This window comes from Ailuropoda melanoleuca, chromosome 7 (assembly GCF_002007445.2).
Source record: "Ailuropoda melanoleuca isolate Jingjing chromosome 7, ASM200744v2, whole genome shotgun sequence".
Taxonomy (NCBI): Eukaryota; Metazoa; Chordata; class Mammalia; order Carnivora; family Ursidae; genus Ailuropoda; species Ailuropoda melanoleuca.
The window spans coordinates 30436315-30454470 of record NC_048224.1 but is presented as its reverse complement, the minus strand read 5'-3'; the positions used below and the strand labels follow the sequence as shown (position 1 = coordinate 30454470).

General features: G+C 37.5%; 1 protein-coding gene across 1 annotated transcript in view; it reads right to left on the bottom strand.

The window, feature by feature from the left end:
* TMEFF1 (transmembrane protein with EGF like and two follistatin like domains 1) overlaps positions 1–18156 on the bottom strand; it is a 75253-nt gene that overhangs the window by 36537 nt on the left and 20560 nt on the right. Inside the window, exons 2-5 of the mRNA XM_034664208.1 lie at positions 15345–15454; positions 9050–9179; positions 5626–5652; positions 3302–3398 (exon numbers count right to left, since the gene is read on the bottom strand). Coding sequence (XP_034520099.1) covers positions 3302–3398; positions 5626–5652; positions 9050–9179; positions 15345–15454 — 364 coding nt within the window. The remainder of the gene's footprint in view (positions 1–3301; positions 3399–5625; positions 5653–9049; positions 9180–15344; positions 15455–18156) is intronic.

Here is an 18156-nt window from a genome sequence, read left to right as displayed (position 1 = left end):
TTACAGGGTAAATCTATTTCTTACATGGAGTTGTGGTTAAAAATGTCTGAAAGGCACTGATACAAAACAGATAGATTGGCATGTGGCCTTCTAGATGGCAGCTAAGGTGTAAAAACAAGGAATTTAAAAGCAGCTAATAGGGACGCCTGAGTGACTCAGTCGGTTAAGCATCTGCCTTCAGCTCAGGTCATGATCCCAGGGTCCTGGGATCGAGTCCCGCATTGGGCTCCTTGCTCAGCAAAGAGCCTGCTTCTCCAGACTCTGCCTGCCTCTCTCTCTGAAAAAAAAAAAAATTTAAAAACTTTAAAAAAATAAATACACAAATAAAGTTAAAAACATAAAAATAAATAAAAGCAGCTAGTACTCAGAGTGACCAGGAGAAAATAAGGAAAGTAAAGAAATCACAGCTGGGACCAGTTGAAGAGGGCAGTATTTTTTTAAAAGTCAACAAGGGATGTCTGGGTGGCTCAGCTGGTGGTTAAGTGCTTGCCTTTGGCTCAGGTCATGATCCCCGAGTCCTGGGATCAAGTCCCACATGCGCTCCCTGCTCCATGGAGGGCCTGCTTCTCCCTCTGCCTGCCACTCCCCCTGCTTGTTCTCTCTCTGATAAATAAATAAAATCTTCACATACATACACACATACATAAATAGTCATCAAGCAGCAGTCCTTGAAGTAGGAAAAGGAGAACAGCATTCTTTCAAGGAATCAAAAAGGCTAATATCAGAAAAAAACACTCTACTGGAATTTAGGAGAATCTGCCCCATAAAACCCTCTGACTTTAACCCTTAATTTTCTCATCTGTAAAGTGACCTCTCACTAGGCTAGAAGATAAATTTTAGGATCCTACTCTATCTTACCATTTTCTGAATCTGGTAGAGTTCAAATAATTAAGCATGACAGGAGTACTTGTTTCATAACTAAGACCTTTTGTATTTAATAACTATAGTTTTATCTTTTATTTTAAAAAAATTATATAACATCTTCCTAATAAATAATGGATTTTTATTAAAAAAAAATCAAGGCTTGGTGGCTATTGCCACATATGGGCATCTCTCAATTTTCCATATGGAAAAGGTCTAGTTGGCTGGGTCAGAATTACCCTCAGACAAACGTGCCACTATTCACCTGGAAGTAAATCATGAAAAGCACACAGAAGGTGCCCTGAAGGAGTTAAATAACCTCCACGTAACTTCTTTGGTACCATGGCCCATTGAAAAGTTTAAAAAAACTTACTGTAACAACTGAGGTGTGTCTAATTGTTAAACTCAACTACAATCAGTAATAAGTGCTTTATACACTAAAAAATTAATGTTCCTAGAATTTCCTTCTGTCTCCTTCCATAACAGGATCAGCCATTAATCACTTACCTTTAGGTAAAGGTACCAATTGCTTCCTTAATGTTCTCCCGTTATTGCAACAATTTCCTGGCCTGGACTTGGCCACCTGTTCCAGTCTATGAGCTCCCTGGCTGGCTTCTCAGCCTGCATGCTCCTTTCTACTGGTAAGCTCTCCCTGGTCTGTGCCTACTTCCTTATGCTTAGAGCCTGTGTCTGCAAAAACGGTGGCTGCAAGCTCTCAAACAGATGCACAAAATGAATTTAGTACCTACAGGGGAGTTACTCTGACTGGGCATAGGGTACATATTATAGCATGAGATGGTGTTCACAGAAAGATGTGTATTTTACCATACAGATGTCACATGTGGGGCGGCCTCTGAGACTAGATGGAATCTGTTCTACTTCGAAGCAAAAGATCTCTATCTCTTTCAATTAAGGGATGAAAAATGAAAGCAGAGAAATGTCCAAAACAGAACTGGAGAGAGGTCCATCCAAGGAATAAAAAGAGATCAACAGACCAAGCCAATCAATCACTGACAGCTATTTTGACTCTGAACACCTTTATAGAACAGTCCTGAGGGAAAACGCTAAAAAGAACTAAATCTCTACAAAAATACACACACACACACACACACCCCGGTACTTCATCATGCCATATCGTTAGCACAAAGCAAAAAGAAGAGAACAAAACATCTATTATCTGTTCTCTCTGCAACTCCATATCGCTCATCATTTCTCTCCTGTTCTACAAACCCACATCTACTTTGGAAAACATGTACTTCCCAATCAAATCACTCTGATTGAAATGGATAGACACATGTCAATCTAAGTGACCAACATGTAGAAATAGAGCAAACTGAAGTTTTGCTAAATTCACTTTTTACTAAACTTGTCTTGTGCCAATTCTCACCAACTTTAAAATATATACCAAGTAAATTATCAGACATTAATTTTACCATGTACCACCCAAATGGGTGATTTTGAACCATAATCCTGAAAATGGTGTGATCCTGATTTGTAAAACTCCCTATGGGCATTAATGCTAATTAAACCATACTACTACTGTTCAGTGAAAGAGCTGAATATGTATTTAAGGGCTGAATAAAACACGGGAACCAGAAAACACACAGTGAAAATATGTGTAAGGAAGAAAGTGCAAATCTCTGTAAAATGAGTGTTTTAAAATATGCACTAAGGGGAAATTAGGGAAGTGAAGATCCATTTGTGCTATATAATGTCCTGAAGTCAGCATTAAAGCTTTTAGAATCAACTATGCAAAAAGCAAACACCAGGAGGAAATGAGAGGTTGAGATTGGGAATAAACAAACAGGAAGAAACAAACACGACCGTGTTGATGATGACAATATTGTTGCTATTCCGCCACATGCTGTGTGAAAATGGACAGACAATGCTGTCCAGCTACAAAACCCACCTTACTCAAGGCTGAACATGAGTGAGAAAATACAACATAATGTCAGTCTGTGCAAATGGGATTTCTAAAAATATTTTACTCATTACATAATAATTACTATATCTAAAATTCTGAAGCAGTTTTGGATTTTTCTTACACTGAAATATATGAAAAGTTTTTGCATAAAAATGCAAGTTAAGAAAATGAGCTAGTAGAAAGTATAATGGTAGGAGAATTCAGAATAAAATGTTTTCGAGGAATAAAATTAGCACTTAGGATAAAATATATAAAACCATCAATAAAAATAAAGGCAGAAGTAAACCTAAAAAAATTACACATGGATTCTCATTCTAAAATAAAACAACACTTTAACTTAAATAGCTCTGATATTATATCAACATAAAGAAAAAGTAACAGACCAGCATTAAACAAAAAAATATAGAAGGCACACACAAAATATCTAGAACCAGGTTAAAAGATACCTCTCTACAATATAATAGTGCTGATGATTCACCTCCAAGGAAGTGCATCCATTTCCCTCGATCAACTCACCCAACATTTTCTGCATCTTCATCACACTCAGCTTTATATTTGCAAGGTCCACACTTGGAGTGTTTTCTGTGAACTTCTGCCCCTGACCCTTCCTCTTCTGTTTAAAAAGAAAAATTAAATTTTCAACCAAAAGTTGGGTTCCTTTCCAGATAAGCTTCACGTTTTCAGCAGCCATTATCCTATTTCTAGGGAAAATGCACCTGAGCTCTTGAAAACAATCACTTCCAAGATCTATGAATGCTTGTGCCCAAAAATGTTGCCAATATAGAGAATATAACCTATGAGGAAAACAAGAATTGATGCTAGCAAAATAATCCCTTAACCTATGTACAAAGGTGCAATATAGGTTTTGATAAGCAACTGCCTTTATAAGACTTACCACATAACATTAAATGAGAAAATAAAACATGGATAATAAATTTGGTCTAGTGATTACCCTATTGAACAGTCTGTGTGATGCTGGTCAGCAAATAAATGATTAAATGCAACAGAGTATAACCACTTCTTCACATGAGTTTTACACTGCCTTTCTTACTACATAACAACTAATTCCAGAATTAAAAAAAAATATATTTATCTCCAAATCTGTGAAAGGAAAGAGGTCTCCTTACAAAAGATTTGGCTCTTTTTCTACTTTGTCACTTAGCACAGCCAGAAATACCCAGAATACAGAAGTGTGTGGGTCTCCTACGATCCAGCACAAAAAAAACAGTGCATACTTCTAAGTCCCCAACTCCTACCCCCCATTTAAGGGCTTCTACATTTGTGGGGCTCAACTAGAATGGATCCTACCCTGAGCATCTCAGACTGGGCAGGGAGATCTGTTCTGAGGCCAATTTAGGGATTCAGCTTACTCAAAGGATCTCCCATTCTGGTTTGGAAGGGAACACCTTACTCAGGGGGTGTCAATCAGTAAAGAAGATATTAAAAGGAAAAGTCCATAAACCTGTTTGGTAATACTTTGGTAATACTTACAAACTTCCCATTTTTAGTGTCTGCCTACACTTTAAGTAGAAATCTTTCCCAAATTCTCATGAACAATCCCAGATTCCAGGGATCACAATCCTATGTATTTCTGAGGCTTTGGTACAACCACCAGGAGCTCACTTAAGTTTATGTACTAATCTGAGCAAACGACTTAGCCTTTCTAAACTCATACTCCGTAAAAAGATATTGTCAACCTATATCCTCAGAGTAAGACATCCAGTATTTACACTACATAAACAAGTCTTGAGATTAGCTTCCACTTCTTTAGTATAAGAACAATGACATGATCCTTACTGACTATCTAACCACAGGGACTAGACTACATGATCTCTCTTAAAATCCTTTCCAGCTCTAAGATCTAAGATGGATGGTCCGATGATCCCTCACAAGTGATCTCGAAGCTTCTGCTTCAACACGTCCATTTAAATCACATTCTGTTGTGGGGCAGCTTTAATCTTTTTTTTTCTCCCCTGAAATTGTCATCCCCGCACATCTTCCTCCAACGGTTCTTCTATTCTCTAAAGTGACCTTTGAAGTGCCTTCCAACTCTGACATTTTAGGATTCTACAAAATGTGGAAGTCTGAAGTAAGGTTTCAGATAGTTTTGAACAGATCATGACAGTAATTTTCATTTGTTTAAGTGTGAATTTTACTAGAGTAAGTGCCTCCAGCATTACTCTGCATACTGTAGATACTAAGTGTTATAGCTTCATTAGACTTGAAATAAATTAGTCATTCTTAATTCTGACAATTTAGAGTAAACTCTTGTTAAATGCTATTACCAGATGTTACTGTTTTAAAGAGAAGTAATTTATATATCTGTAAAATAAAATTTAAAATAAATTGCACTACAGTGTCCTGCAAGCCTTCTCTTTGGCATGCACAACTCACTCCAGAGCTTTATAGCCCTGCACCTTGAAAATTCCTTATAAGCAAAAATTTATAAGCAAGGGGTGAAAGATTTACCAATACTCGGGTCCAACCCAAAATCACTAGTGGGGATGATCCCAAGGAGAAGGCACTTTGGTACGATCTCAATTTAACAGGAGTTACAACATTTCTGCTTTGTATGTCAACAAAACTTTAGTGAAAAATACTGCATGAAACAAAGTGCCTCGGGTTGGGAGTGATGGCTAAGAGTTTCTTTCTAGAGTAATGAAAATGTTCTAAAATTGATTGTGGTAATGAATGCACAACTCTATGACTGTATCAAAAGCCACCATATTGTACACTTTAAATGAATGAACTGTATAGTATGTGAATTTTACCTCAATAAAGCTGTTAAAAACAGAAAATGACAGAAAACAAATGTCCTTTAAAGAGTACTTGAAACTTACCTCCTTCTCCAGATCCAGAGCCATTATCTGAGAAGAAAAACAAACAGTGAATAGAAATATTTTTGCTGGAAATTTCATCTTATCCAGTGGTAAAATTTCCTATCAAAAATCAAACTGTGATGGGGCACCTGGGTGGCTCAGGTGAGCATCTGACTGTTGGTTTCAGCTCAGGTCATGATCTCAGGGTGATGAGATCGAGCCCTGTGTTGGGCACCATGCTCATTAGGGAGTCTGCTTGAGAGTCTCTCTCTTCCTCCCCCTCAGCCTCTCCCCTCTCACCCCCAATCGCACACGTTTGAGCTCTCTCTCTCTCTCTCAAATAAATAAATAAATATTTTTTAAAAATCAAACTGTGCTAGCAATTCTCATGCGGCCTTTCTCTTATTTTTTTGATACGGAACTAAACTAAATTATTCTCATATACCTATTCCATTCTTTCTCCAAATAAAAATTCCTTGCACACATAATCATCTATACCTCATACATCTTTTGTAGCCCATTCAGGAAATATGCAGGTGCCTTGCACAGAGCAAAGGCCAATAAATACTGTAAAGTAAATGGCTATATAAAAATAATTTTTAATTAACTCACCTAAAAAGGTAAAAAACAAAATTTTTAATTTTGTTAAAGCTTGAGAGGAATAATGAATAAGCTGCTTTTATTAGAAAGGTAGGAAGAGAGCTTTGGGTCTTGCTCCAAAAATCTTAATGAAATCTGTGGATAAAGGCCAAAGGCCAAAAAGTAAGAAAAAGCCTCAAGGCTTAAAAGGAAAGAATTTCAGAGCTGAGGTTTTCATATTACTGATAAAATTAGCTTCCTCTAGGAAACCTAATCAGAAGGACTCTCACCAAGGTGTAGGTGAAACACTCATTACTAATGAAATTAAAGAGCCTCCCTCAATATTACCAGCAAGAAGTCGGCCTAAAATGTAATTAATATGAAATATTTATTTTATCAATCCTAAAAAGGCCAACATATTGTGCAGAGCATGTTACAAAGAGGGTAACGCTACAGTACCATCAGCATGGTATAGTAAAAAAGCAGAGATGGCAAGTGAAGAACCTGACACACTTTATCCAGCACTTTTGGGGGGTGGAGGAGACACATCCTTGGGAACCCACTCCAGTTCTTCAAATACTTCCCCAGAGTAGGAGACAACACCCTTCACAATATCACTCCCTTCCCTTTAATCTCCTCCAGACAATAATCGAATCCCCAAAACATGGTAGAAACAAAAGGAACTAGAAAAATACATATTTTTTATAAAATCCACTGCAAAATCTCCATGGGATTTTATAGTCTGAAATTGTGTTCAATTTTTATTAATCAATCATAAATAATTACATCTGAGTAAGTAAAGAGGAAAAGAAAGAGTGGAAAAGCAGAAAAAAGATAAGAAAAAAGGGAACTCAATTTAAAATTGTTTTATGACCAAACTTTTCTTAGGAAAACACTCCCTTTTTCCTTTTATTCTACATACACTGACTGGGTCCATATTACATGCTAGACAACACGATAAACGCTAGGAATAAATTGATAAATAAGAATGCCCCAGTGCATGAGATACTTACTTCCAACCTGTTTTCAACCCATGCCCAATTTTAATAAATATAATACCTCATACCTTCCTTTAGTGTCCTTTAAAATTCTAAAAAAAATTAAATATTGCGACTCCTCTGATTATGAGATTGAGTTCTTCTTGCAGATTATATTTGCATTGCACACACACCTTCCCCCATCCACACAACCCCACCCCAACCCTGGGACTACGATGAACCCCCCCAAGCAGAGCATACTGCCTTCCCGTCGAGAAGCAATTGCTCCAGCAGGAGACACGTGTCAGAGAAATGAAATACGGTATGTTATATACAGAGAGATATGCACAAAGTGTGAACAAACTCTGCCAGGAGATGCCATGGAAGAAAAATTTTGGAGGATAAAAGGCTAAAGCTCAACCTTAGAGCATAAGAAAGGAGTTTTCAACTAAACAAAAGAGAATGTTATTTCTAGCACAGGGATCAGGACCAACAAAAAGACCAAATGAGATGAACAACAGTGGCCCACTGAGCAACTAACAAGATCAATACAGCACCTCACAGCTTAGGTGATTCAATTCTCATTTAACAATCCCAAGAGATGACATCCATTTAACAGTTTAAGTAACTGGGGCTCAGAGGGGCCATGTGACTTGTCCAAGGTCACAGAGTAAATAAGAGCTGGAGTTAATGTCAGGTCTTTAACCTGCACAGTGTTCTTTCCAGTCTACCACGCTGCTTTTAATTTGGGATTATAAAGAGTTCTTTATTCTTTTTTAGTTTCTAAACCAAGTCTGTGAAACACAAAGTACTTAGAGAAACATACAAGAATCACAACAAATGATAGTCTATTGGCCTAAGAACACAATCATTTCACCAAGCACCTAATTATTTGGTGTAGGGAAAAGAATCTGTCCTTGCCCAAACACAGGTCTGGTCTCTGCCCTCAGCTTCTGGATGGTAATCTATATCATACCTGATAGAAGTGTCATGTTTAGGGAGGGTGCTGACCACATCAGATCTTAAGGTGGGGCTGGGCACACTCAATAGCCCTAGGGTGAAGGCTGGCCACACCACAAGGACCAACCATGTAATTTAGAGTGGAGGCTTTCAGTCATGTGGTATTAGCGGACCTGGAGTTTGAGATCAACCACATGGACAATGGATCATTCATGCTTATGTAATGGAGCCCCAGTAAAAATTCTGAACAAGCACTGTAACATATAAGGAAAGAAAAGAAATATAGCATATCATATAAGACGTGTCTACACCTTTACTGCTAACCTTCATGCAGTAATTCTAATTACAACCCTTCACCTGCATCCCTGCCCCCAGATACAAATGCAAGTAAGAAACTTACATCAGTGCCTTCCAAAATTAACCACTACCAATTCAGGAAGGAAAAGAGAAGGAAGTAAATACAAAAAACTGGAGGAAGATAGGTGACAAGGACTGGCAGACAGAAGAGAGAAGATATAAAAAGAGAGAAGCTTGGAAAGAGACGCATCCTGGGATGCCACTAATGGCTTTCTATGGATATTCTCCACCCCTCCCCCGCACCAAGAAAATAAAAATCAACAAAACAGATCCCATATCATTTCCCATGCCAAATCTCGTTCTATCTAATACTTAACCATAAGGCAAAAAGATATGCGAGGTCCCCATGAAAATGGCAGTAAGCATTAACAATGTACAAGAAGTAATGCAGTATTAGACCATCTGGGGTTAAAAAGCAACAACATGAAATGCAGACAAAGAAGAGCTCTCCCACTCCCCCACACAACTGATCCATACAGCAGTTCTGGGAATACACCTCTGACTGGAAATTTCCTTTTAGAAACCATGGCGGAATCATTTCTAACGTTTATTCAGAAAAATACCGCACATACCGGAGTAGCATGGTCCTCTTGCTACGACTGTTATCTCTTTCTGGTGTTTACAAGCAGCCCTTCTGAGAAAGCATTCATTTTGATAAGTGTCCCCATTTGATCCACAGACAGGAATGTAATTTGTATGACACTGCAAAAGAAACAAAAATAAATTCTCAAAACTAGGCGTGAATATTAATAGTTTACTTCATATTCATGAATGTAATACCATAGTATTGTGACATACTTCTACTAGAGTAGTTTGTTCTTTTATTTGGTTCAAAAAAAAGAATTATACCACTTTCTCACACCTTTTTTCACATTTATAATGAAAATAACTATCAACTATCCATAAAAATGACAATGAAAATCCCATGCTACCTACTTCATTTGCTTGCTATAAAGATCCAGTGAGGTAAGAGGGAAATTCTTGGCAATGTTTGTAATGAGCTAAGGAGCACTAATTACATAACGTCATTTTATTATTATCAAAAATTCATTTATTCAATACCTCTAGAATGCAAAGTCCCAAGGTAAACGCTATAGAAAACACAAAGAAACACATGATCTCCGAGTCCGCCACATCCATGTGACCATGGACTAGCATCATCGCCATTTTCCCCACCTGTAAAACAGTAATTATAATAGCCATCTACCTAATAAAATTGTTGTGAGGATTAAATAAGAGAAATCCATCTTTAGCATTTATATCTGCTCCTAGTAAATTCTCAATAAATAGTAGTTGATTTTGCTATGCTTTCATCATTTCTGAGTCTTTTTTTTTTTTAAAGATTTTATTTATTTATTCGACAGCGATAGAGACAGCCAGCGAGCGAGGGAACACAAGCAGGGGAAGTGGGAGAGGAAGAAGCAGGCTCATAGAGGAGGAGCCTGATGTGGGGCTCGGATCCCATAGCCAGGATCACGCCCTGAGCCGAAGGCAGACGCTTAACCGCTGTGCCACCCAGGCGCCCCATCATTTCTGAGTCTTAAGTAGTTGCCCAGAGTCACAGCTAATAAGTAGGAAACCTAGGATTTAGCGCAAGTGATGTACTCTAACCACCACACACTCAAGCTATTCAGCAGGGTCTCATTCTGTGTCACTCAGTGGTAGTGAGCAGGGGGCTAAAAACAGTGCAGGCTACGTCCCCGAAATTCAGCCTAACAAGCACATACCTAGGAGTGAGCATGAGATGGAAGAATATATATATATATATATATATATCTAGAGAGAGAGAGAGAGAGAGAGAGAGAGAGATTTCCTATCGGTTCTATTTCTCTGGAGAACCCTAATACAAAGATCTTATAAGAGGGCATGACACCTAGCAAGAACAGACACTGATAAATTCAGGGAAAAAAGACATAATCCAGGGAACTCCAGAAGAACAAAGAGGAGGAAAGAAAATAAGGGAAAAGTCACAGGTCCTCCTCTTTGTACATAACCCAAGCTTTTTGCTTTTTTGGGTTTTTTTTTTAAGATTTATTTATTTGAGAGAAAGAGAGAGAGCACAAGGGGGAGGGGCAGAGGGAGACGAGAGTCTTAAGCAGACTCTGGGCTGAGCACGGAGCAAAACAGGGGGCTCAATCTCACAACCCTGAGATAATGACCTCAGCCAAAACCAAAAGTCGCTTAATCGACTGCACTACCCCCATAACCCATATTTTAATGGAAAGATGCAATTTTGATCATTTTTCTCAGTACAAAAGTTGCTTTGTTTATAAAATAGCTCTTATTAGCAGACTGAAAAAAACAATTTTAGACTTTATTTAAAATCCTGTTATTATCTGTTAAAATGTGTTTAAATTATATACCAGAAAGCTCATATTAACACTAAAAGCATGCTGAATCATAAGCAAGTTTTTTAAATGAATTGAAAGATACTGCTAAAGTGCCCAGCAGAGAAGTGTTTAATGGACATATGAGGTGATTTTTTCTTCAACTGGCAATAACCTAAGTCTAACTTGAACAGATTTATAAATTATAAGCCAGAGTAGTCAAAGGAAGGTTCATTCCACAGCAGGATCAAATCATGCTGTAAGCCCTTAGGCAGTTTGCTCCTACGGGGCAAGCAACTTGTCTTCAAACATCTTTATATCCTCAGCATCTAGCACAGAGCACAAAGCAACTACTGGATAAATGTCTAGTGATCTCAACTCCTAACTTTTATTTCTCTTTCCTGCTTTGCCACCAGGTAAGAATGCAAGGGATTCAGAGAGATCATGACAGGATTTTCTAGCTGTCCAAATACGTTAAAAAGGTCAAGAGTTGCAGGGAAAGACTTTCAGTTAATGAAAAGCAGAAACATAAAGATAAAAATAGACAAATACGATATGAAAATTTAAAACTTCTTTATATCGGGGCGCCTGGGTGGCTCAGTCGTTAAGCGTCTGCCTTCAGCTCAGGGTGTTATCCCAGCGTTCTGAGATCGAGCTCCGCATCAGGCTCCTCCACTGGGAGCCTGCTTCTTCCTCTCCCACTCCCCCTGCTTGTGTTCCCTCTCTCACTGGCTGTCTCTCTCTCTGTCAAATAAATAAATAAAATCTTTAAAAAAAAAAAAAAACCTTCTTTATATCAAAAATTATAAACAAAATGAAAATGACACTAGGCTAACTTAACATTTTTGTAATCTGTATAAACCAAAAAAGGAATGCTCTCTAAGGTAAACACTATTGAGTGATTTAGTACTTAAAAGACAAATTAAAACACCTATAATCAACCCTTAAACATGGGGGTTAGGGGTGCCAAACCCCCACACAGTCAAAAATCCATGCCTAACTTGACTTCTCCAAATCTTAACTACTAATAACCTGTCGTTGACAAGAAGTTTTACCAATAACATAGTCAATTAACACATATTTGGCATGTTGCATGTAGTATATATTGTATTTTTTCAATAAAGTAGGCTAGAGAAAAGAAAATGCTATTAAGAAAACCATATAAAAGAGAAAATATATTTACAGTACTGTACTGTAAAAAACCCATGTATAAGTGGACCACACAGTTCAAGCCTGTGTTGTTCAAGGGTCAACCACATACACTTGTATAACACATAATATTTCTAGAAGGAAATACAAGTAACAGATTTTTGCCTTTGAGATAAGCAATTGGTAGTCTGGAATGAAAGGAAGACATTTTTTCATTATATTATAGATCTTCTTATATAATGTTCAAGTTGTTTAATATGGGTATATATTACTCTTTTAAAAAACAAAAACAGTACCTATGTCACAGGTTATCATGAGAATTTATGAGTTATAGAGGCTTTTATATATATGTGTGTGTATGTATAAATTTAGAAATGTTAATGAATATAATGCTTGGCATAAGCAATATGTAAGTACTCAAATAGTGTACTGTATATAGTATATGCACATTGATACTCACATACATACATGTGTCTACAAATCAACACAAGGGAAAAAGAAAATACTCCAAAAAATGGGCAAAGAATATGAAATATTGATTCACCAAAAAAATGGTCAATAAAAAAATGGTCAATAAATATATGGCACATTTTCAATTTCTCTAATAATCAAACGAAAATTTAAAAAAACTTTTTTTTTTGCCTTTACAGACTTACAAAATTTAAAAGGGCTGACAAAATCCACCACTAAGAGGCCAAGGGGAAACAAGCAGTCAGATATATTGCTACTGGTGAGAATGTTATCTGCATATAAGCATCCCACTGCGCAACAATTCCACATCAAGGAATTTAACCTAAAGAAATTTAAGACAGTTGGAAGAGGGAACAGCTTCAGTTTTCCCAATACAGGGGCAGCTAAAACACCAATAAGAAACCTACAATCTTTCTGGCATAAAAACCAAAGGAGAGAGTTCAGGCAACCAGAACCACTAAAAAGAGAGAGAGAAAACCAGAAAGGAGAGAGGCAGAAAGGACTCCCAGATTCTGTATATAAATTCCTATCAAATTTCTGGTTGACTCCCAAACCACTCATGTGGTAGACTCTAAGTAGCCCAGCTAAGGTTAAAAATAATGAACTAATACTTGTGCTGCTTCCCACAACAGGGAAGAGAGTCTGCAGTTGGAGTTCAGCCAACTTAACTGTTTCAAAAGTAACAATACTCTTCAGGGGAACATAACAGAATTCAAACACTAAAATATATCATTCATAATGTGTAGGATAAATTCAAAATTACTCTAATACAAAGAAAAAGGAAAACACAATCCATTCTCAAATGAAAAATCAACAGAGATGACCCCTGAGATGTTCCAGATGCTGAAATTAGCTAAGATTTTAAAGCAGCAATAGTATCTATATTCAAGGAAAATATGCTTGTAATGAACGAAAAGACAGGAAATCTCAGTCAAGAAATCAAAACTAGAGGGGTGCCTGGGTGGCATAGTCAGTTGAGCATCTGACTCTTGGTTTCAGCTCAGGTCATGATCTCAGTGTCCTGAGACTGAGCCCTGCAATAGGTTTCATGCTCAGGACAGGGTCTGCTTGAGATTCTCTCCGTCCCCCTCCCTCTGGCCCTCCCGGCCCCATGTGTTCTTTCTCTCTAAAATAAATATATAAAATCTTTAAAAAAAAAAAAAAAGAAATCAAAACTATAAAGTCTAGAAATAAAATATCTGAGAGGTGCCTGGATGGCTCAGTTAGCTCAGGTCATGATCTCAGGGTCATGAGATCAAGCTCTGCATTGGGCTTTGCACTTGGCATGGAGCCTACTTAAGATTCTCTCTCATTCCCTCTTCCTCTGCCCCTCTCGTCCCCCTGCCAAAAAAAATCTGAAAATAAAAATTCATTGGATGGAGAGGACAGAAAAAAGGATTAGGGAACCTGAATATAGATCAGAAAAAATTATCTAATGTGAAGAACAGAAAGAAGTAAAAGTCCACGAGAGCTTAGTTACACTATGTACACCAATACCTTCTTTTAAGGAAAGAAGCCCACTTTAGTTGCTACCCCTTTTAAGAGTATTTGGGATGCAGGCAGGGAAGCCAGACACAACACACTAGCCAGAACATTCATTGCGTGAGTAACCATGTAGGGGTGGGCACAAGGTCAGCTAAAGCCATGTCAAAGGTGGCTATTGTGAATAAATAGTGGATTGTAAAGACCCTTTTGACTCTGAAGAGCCTGTCCAGCTAGACAATAGTATAACTCCCTACTCTTCCTGATAGTTTATAGTTTTCAAAGAGATTTCATATGCAAGCTCTCTGATTTTGATTCTCATTAAATTATCATTAAAAAGGATAGAAAACATGCCTTCTCTTTTCGGATGGATCATACAAGAACTTCCTGAGGTCATATGCTTACTAGAAACACTAACTGTCCTATGCTTTGGTCCCTAATCTCTGTACCCTTTCCTTCTCTTAAAATCCAAAATGGTGGGTACAATTAGAATAAGATCATGAGTCGAAAAAATTTCAGTTTCTTCTTTGTTTCATCTCAAATCCTGAATCAGGAACCATCTCCTGGGCAATATTCTGAAGCCAGATTAATAATTTAATCACAACAAATAAAAAAGAAAAATTGAACGTAATACATTTCACATCCTTTTTTAGTTTACCTATTTTTTTTCAAGAAACAGAATCACAACTTAAAAGAGCTTCTGAAAAGCAAAGATGTTAGTTTGAGGTTCCCCTGTCTAGTTTATCTCTAACCTTGACCTACCCTGAGGTACCAAGTCAGCCATGTTCTTTGGCCTAAAAAGATGAGACAGCAGCAAATAAAAATGGAAGAGCATAACACATAAAGAAGTTGAATCACAATGTTGTACACCTGAAACTAATGTAACATTGTGGGTCAAGATACTTAAAAAAAAAATTTAATGGACAGTAAAAAGACTACAAAGAGAAGAAAAGGGGAAAAGCGCCAACTTTGGCGGGGGGGGGGCAGAGGGGGAGAGAGAGAAACTCAAGCAGACTCCCTGAGTACGTGGAGCCCAATGTGGGGCTCTCGATCCCACAACCATGAGATCATGACCTGAGCTGAAATCAAGAGTCAGACACTCAACCAAGTGAGCTACGCAGGTGACCCCCAAAAATGTCAACATTTTAAATAAGATATTCATTTCCTTTCAGTGACAATTAGCACTTACATTTGAATAGAACGTTAATATTTTTTCAAAGGATCTTTACACCTATTATTGCTAGTCTGTCCCCTTAACTCAAGGAAAGAAGCATGGAAGTTACAATAATAGTCCTTCATCTGACAAAAGAAAAATCAGTGGGCTGTGAACCCAACTTCTTTCAGGGTTCAAGGTTTTTAACCTTTTTAATTTGAAGAATGTAGAAAGATAAAATATTAAAAATGCAAAAATTTTTCAAAATAGGTTTGGTTTCCTCACCTGAAATTGACATGCACATTTCAAACTGTCCCCATCTTCTTTACAGACTCCTCCATATTTACATGACAATTCATCACAAACTCTTACATCAGACTCCCTCACATTTAATTCTGAAAAAGAGGAAAAAAAAATGTTTCATGTCTTTTTGTATCCAAATGTACATACACAAAAGAAAAAAAAAAAAACCTTAAAATGTGTTGATCGCCTCATTCACAAGTATAATAATAAGACATAACATACAAAAACCAAGTCCCATAGGACACAAAATGTTCAGAATTCCCCAAGGAATCTTGCATAATAGTATGCCTAAAAGTAGCCCAAACCAAAATAAAACTCAAAATTTCAGGGTTTCACAGAATTCCCAAAGGTAAATCTATAGAATTTTTCTACTTGGCCCACCAAGAGCTTAAGACAGTCTTCTTACTACTGTCTTAATATCTTAGATTATCTTTCTTATTTTTTTTTTTTTTTACAGATTTTTAAAAAAATAATCTCTACATCCAACATGCGGCTCAAACGCATGACCCACAGATCAAGAGTTGCACTCTACTGGCTGAGCCAGCCAGGAACTCCCTTAGATTATTTTTCTATGGACTAAGTTACTTTTAGGGAGAACAAATAAGAATAATTAAAAGAAATCTTAATTCTTTTGATATCCAAATAAATTTCAGATGATCATAATTCACTCTAGACAAACTATTTTAATTACAAAAGAATTATAAAGTAAACTTGAATTTCATACAATAGATACATATGGACTATTAATGTGCACAGAATAAAAAAGATTAAAAATCTTACTCTTAAAATTTTTAAATGACTGATTTAATTCTACTCTACCACAGGAAGCAGAGCCAATCCTAGCATTCTGTGGTCATTTCATTCCTGCTCTAAGACCATCGGTATTGCTCTGGAGCTATCAAATTAAGCTTTCTAGAATCACATAGAATTGAGTGAGAACCACTATAAGGCAATTTTTATATCTTCCCTATTGGGTATGAGAGATAAAACCACAAACAATAAACAATAAAATGATAGCAACAATAGCAAACAATAAACAAATAATTGTTTAAAAAACACAGCCCATTGTAGAGGAGAACACATGAGTGGGAACAGCAAGGCCTAAGTTAGCCTCTGGCTCTGTCCAGTAGCTGAGGGACTCTGGGAAGAGCACAAGATCTCCTGCAGCTCTGGATCATGATGAGGTCTTTGCAAACAGATCTCAGGGAACATTTCCGCAGCAATCCCCCATCCCTGGTTGTTTTCTAGTTCTAGATCTCAAACCAGGACCCAGGGGACTGAGTCAAGAAGGTTCTGTATCTAGCTAGCGACATCTATCCTGGTGACATTTCATTGCCTCTCTCTGCCCCATCAGTTCTCACTGCTCTACAATGGTGTCTTGGGTCTCCTACTCCTCCTAGCTGACCCTCCAAGGAACTGGCAGTCAAGTACCTAAATACCTAGGGAGTTGAGTCAACAGTACTTATCTGAATAACGACTCTCAACCAAGCACAGCACTGGGTAAAGTATACATCTATGTAACTATAGTTTATAAAATTTTTCTTTTCCTTAAATGGAACTCAGGTGTTTAAAAAGAAAAAAAAAAAAACATGAGCTGAAACATAACAGGAAACTGTTAGAGCTATTTTGTTGTTCTCACTGTTTCACAAACTATTTCAGGCACAGATGATCATCTTTTAAATCCCTTCACCTTGGCCATTTGGTTATAGAGACTCTATGCTCTTGGTTCCACATATCTCCCAATTTTTGCTTACTCATCTATCTCCCCCTTAACGACTTGCATTAGCACTTGAGGCTCAATCCTAAGCATGGTGTTTGCTTTTTCTTCTATCTACCTACATTCCTATAGGAACTTGCACAAGGTCCAGTTCCAATTACTGTCTAATGTATGTACCTCTTAAAACCCAAGGAAGATTAAATAAATATTAATAAGGAAATGCACTGGAGAAGAGGATAAGAATGCATAATATCTCTGTACAACTATAAGCTTAGCCAATTTTAGGGGCCATAGCAATAAAGACAATTATACAATTTAAGAAATAAAATTTAGTGCATTTCTCCTCTTTTTCTTTGTAGCCTTAAAGTTCACACTGGGTTCCAACACAATCAGACATATAAAACAAGTAAAGTTTTTATTCTATTTGTGGACCAAGATCATGCTCTGAGTTGCTCTGACTTGAGACTCTTTGAGGTATGTTTTACCTACTATATTTTTAAAGTACAATGGGATTGCAGTCTAGAACCTAAACCATCCCTGCCACAAAGATTCACACAACTCTGGAGGCTGAGAGTTGTTCAAAGCATCTGTTTGCATGAGGTTAGACTAAAAAATATTTTGGGACAATAATCATCCTTACTAAAGAGAGGCAGAAAAGCTTGGCACAATAAACAAAGCTTGAACAGGAGGAATGGTCACATGCACAGGTTGGTGTCTATCACTTGGACTGCTCCGCCAGCCCAGCCCCAAGAGCTCATCATAACAGAAGAGCTACAATGGGAAACTGAATAACAGCTTTCACCGAAAGCTTTGAAGCAACAAGATTAAAGAGCTCTGCTTTGATGTCCATACAACAAGATAAAATGGCAGGGGAGAAAAAAGGCTGGGATACCTCAACAGCCCCAGCATCAGCATTATACCTGGCAGGACAGCACAAGGCCAAGGAGATAATCGGGCACAGAGATATACCTCTGTTATCTAGGGGCAGCAAACATGGCAGGAAGACAAAGACATGCTACGTGGCAGTGGCCAGAATACATTAGTGAGCCCACACTAAACACCCTTTGGTGGCTCCAA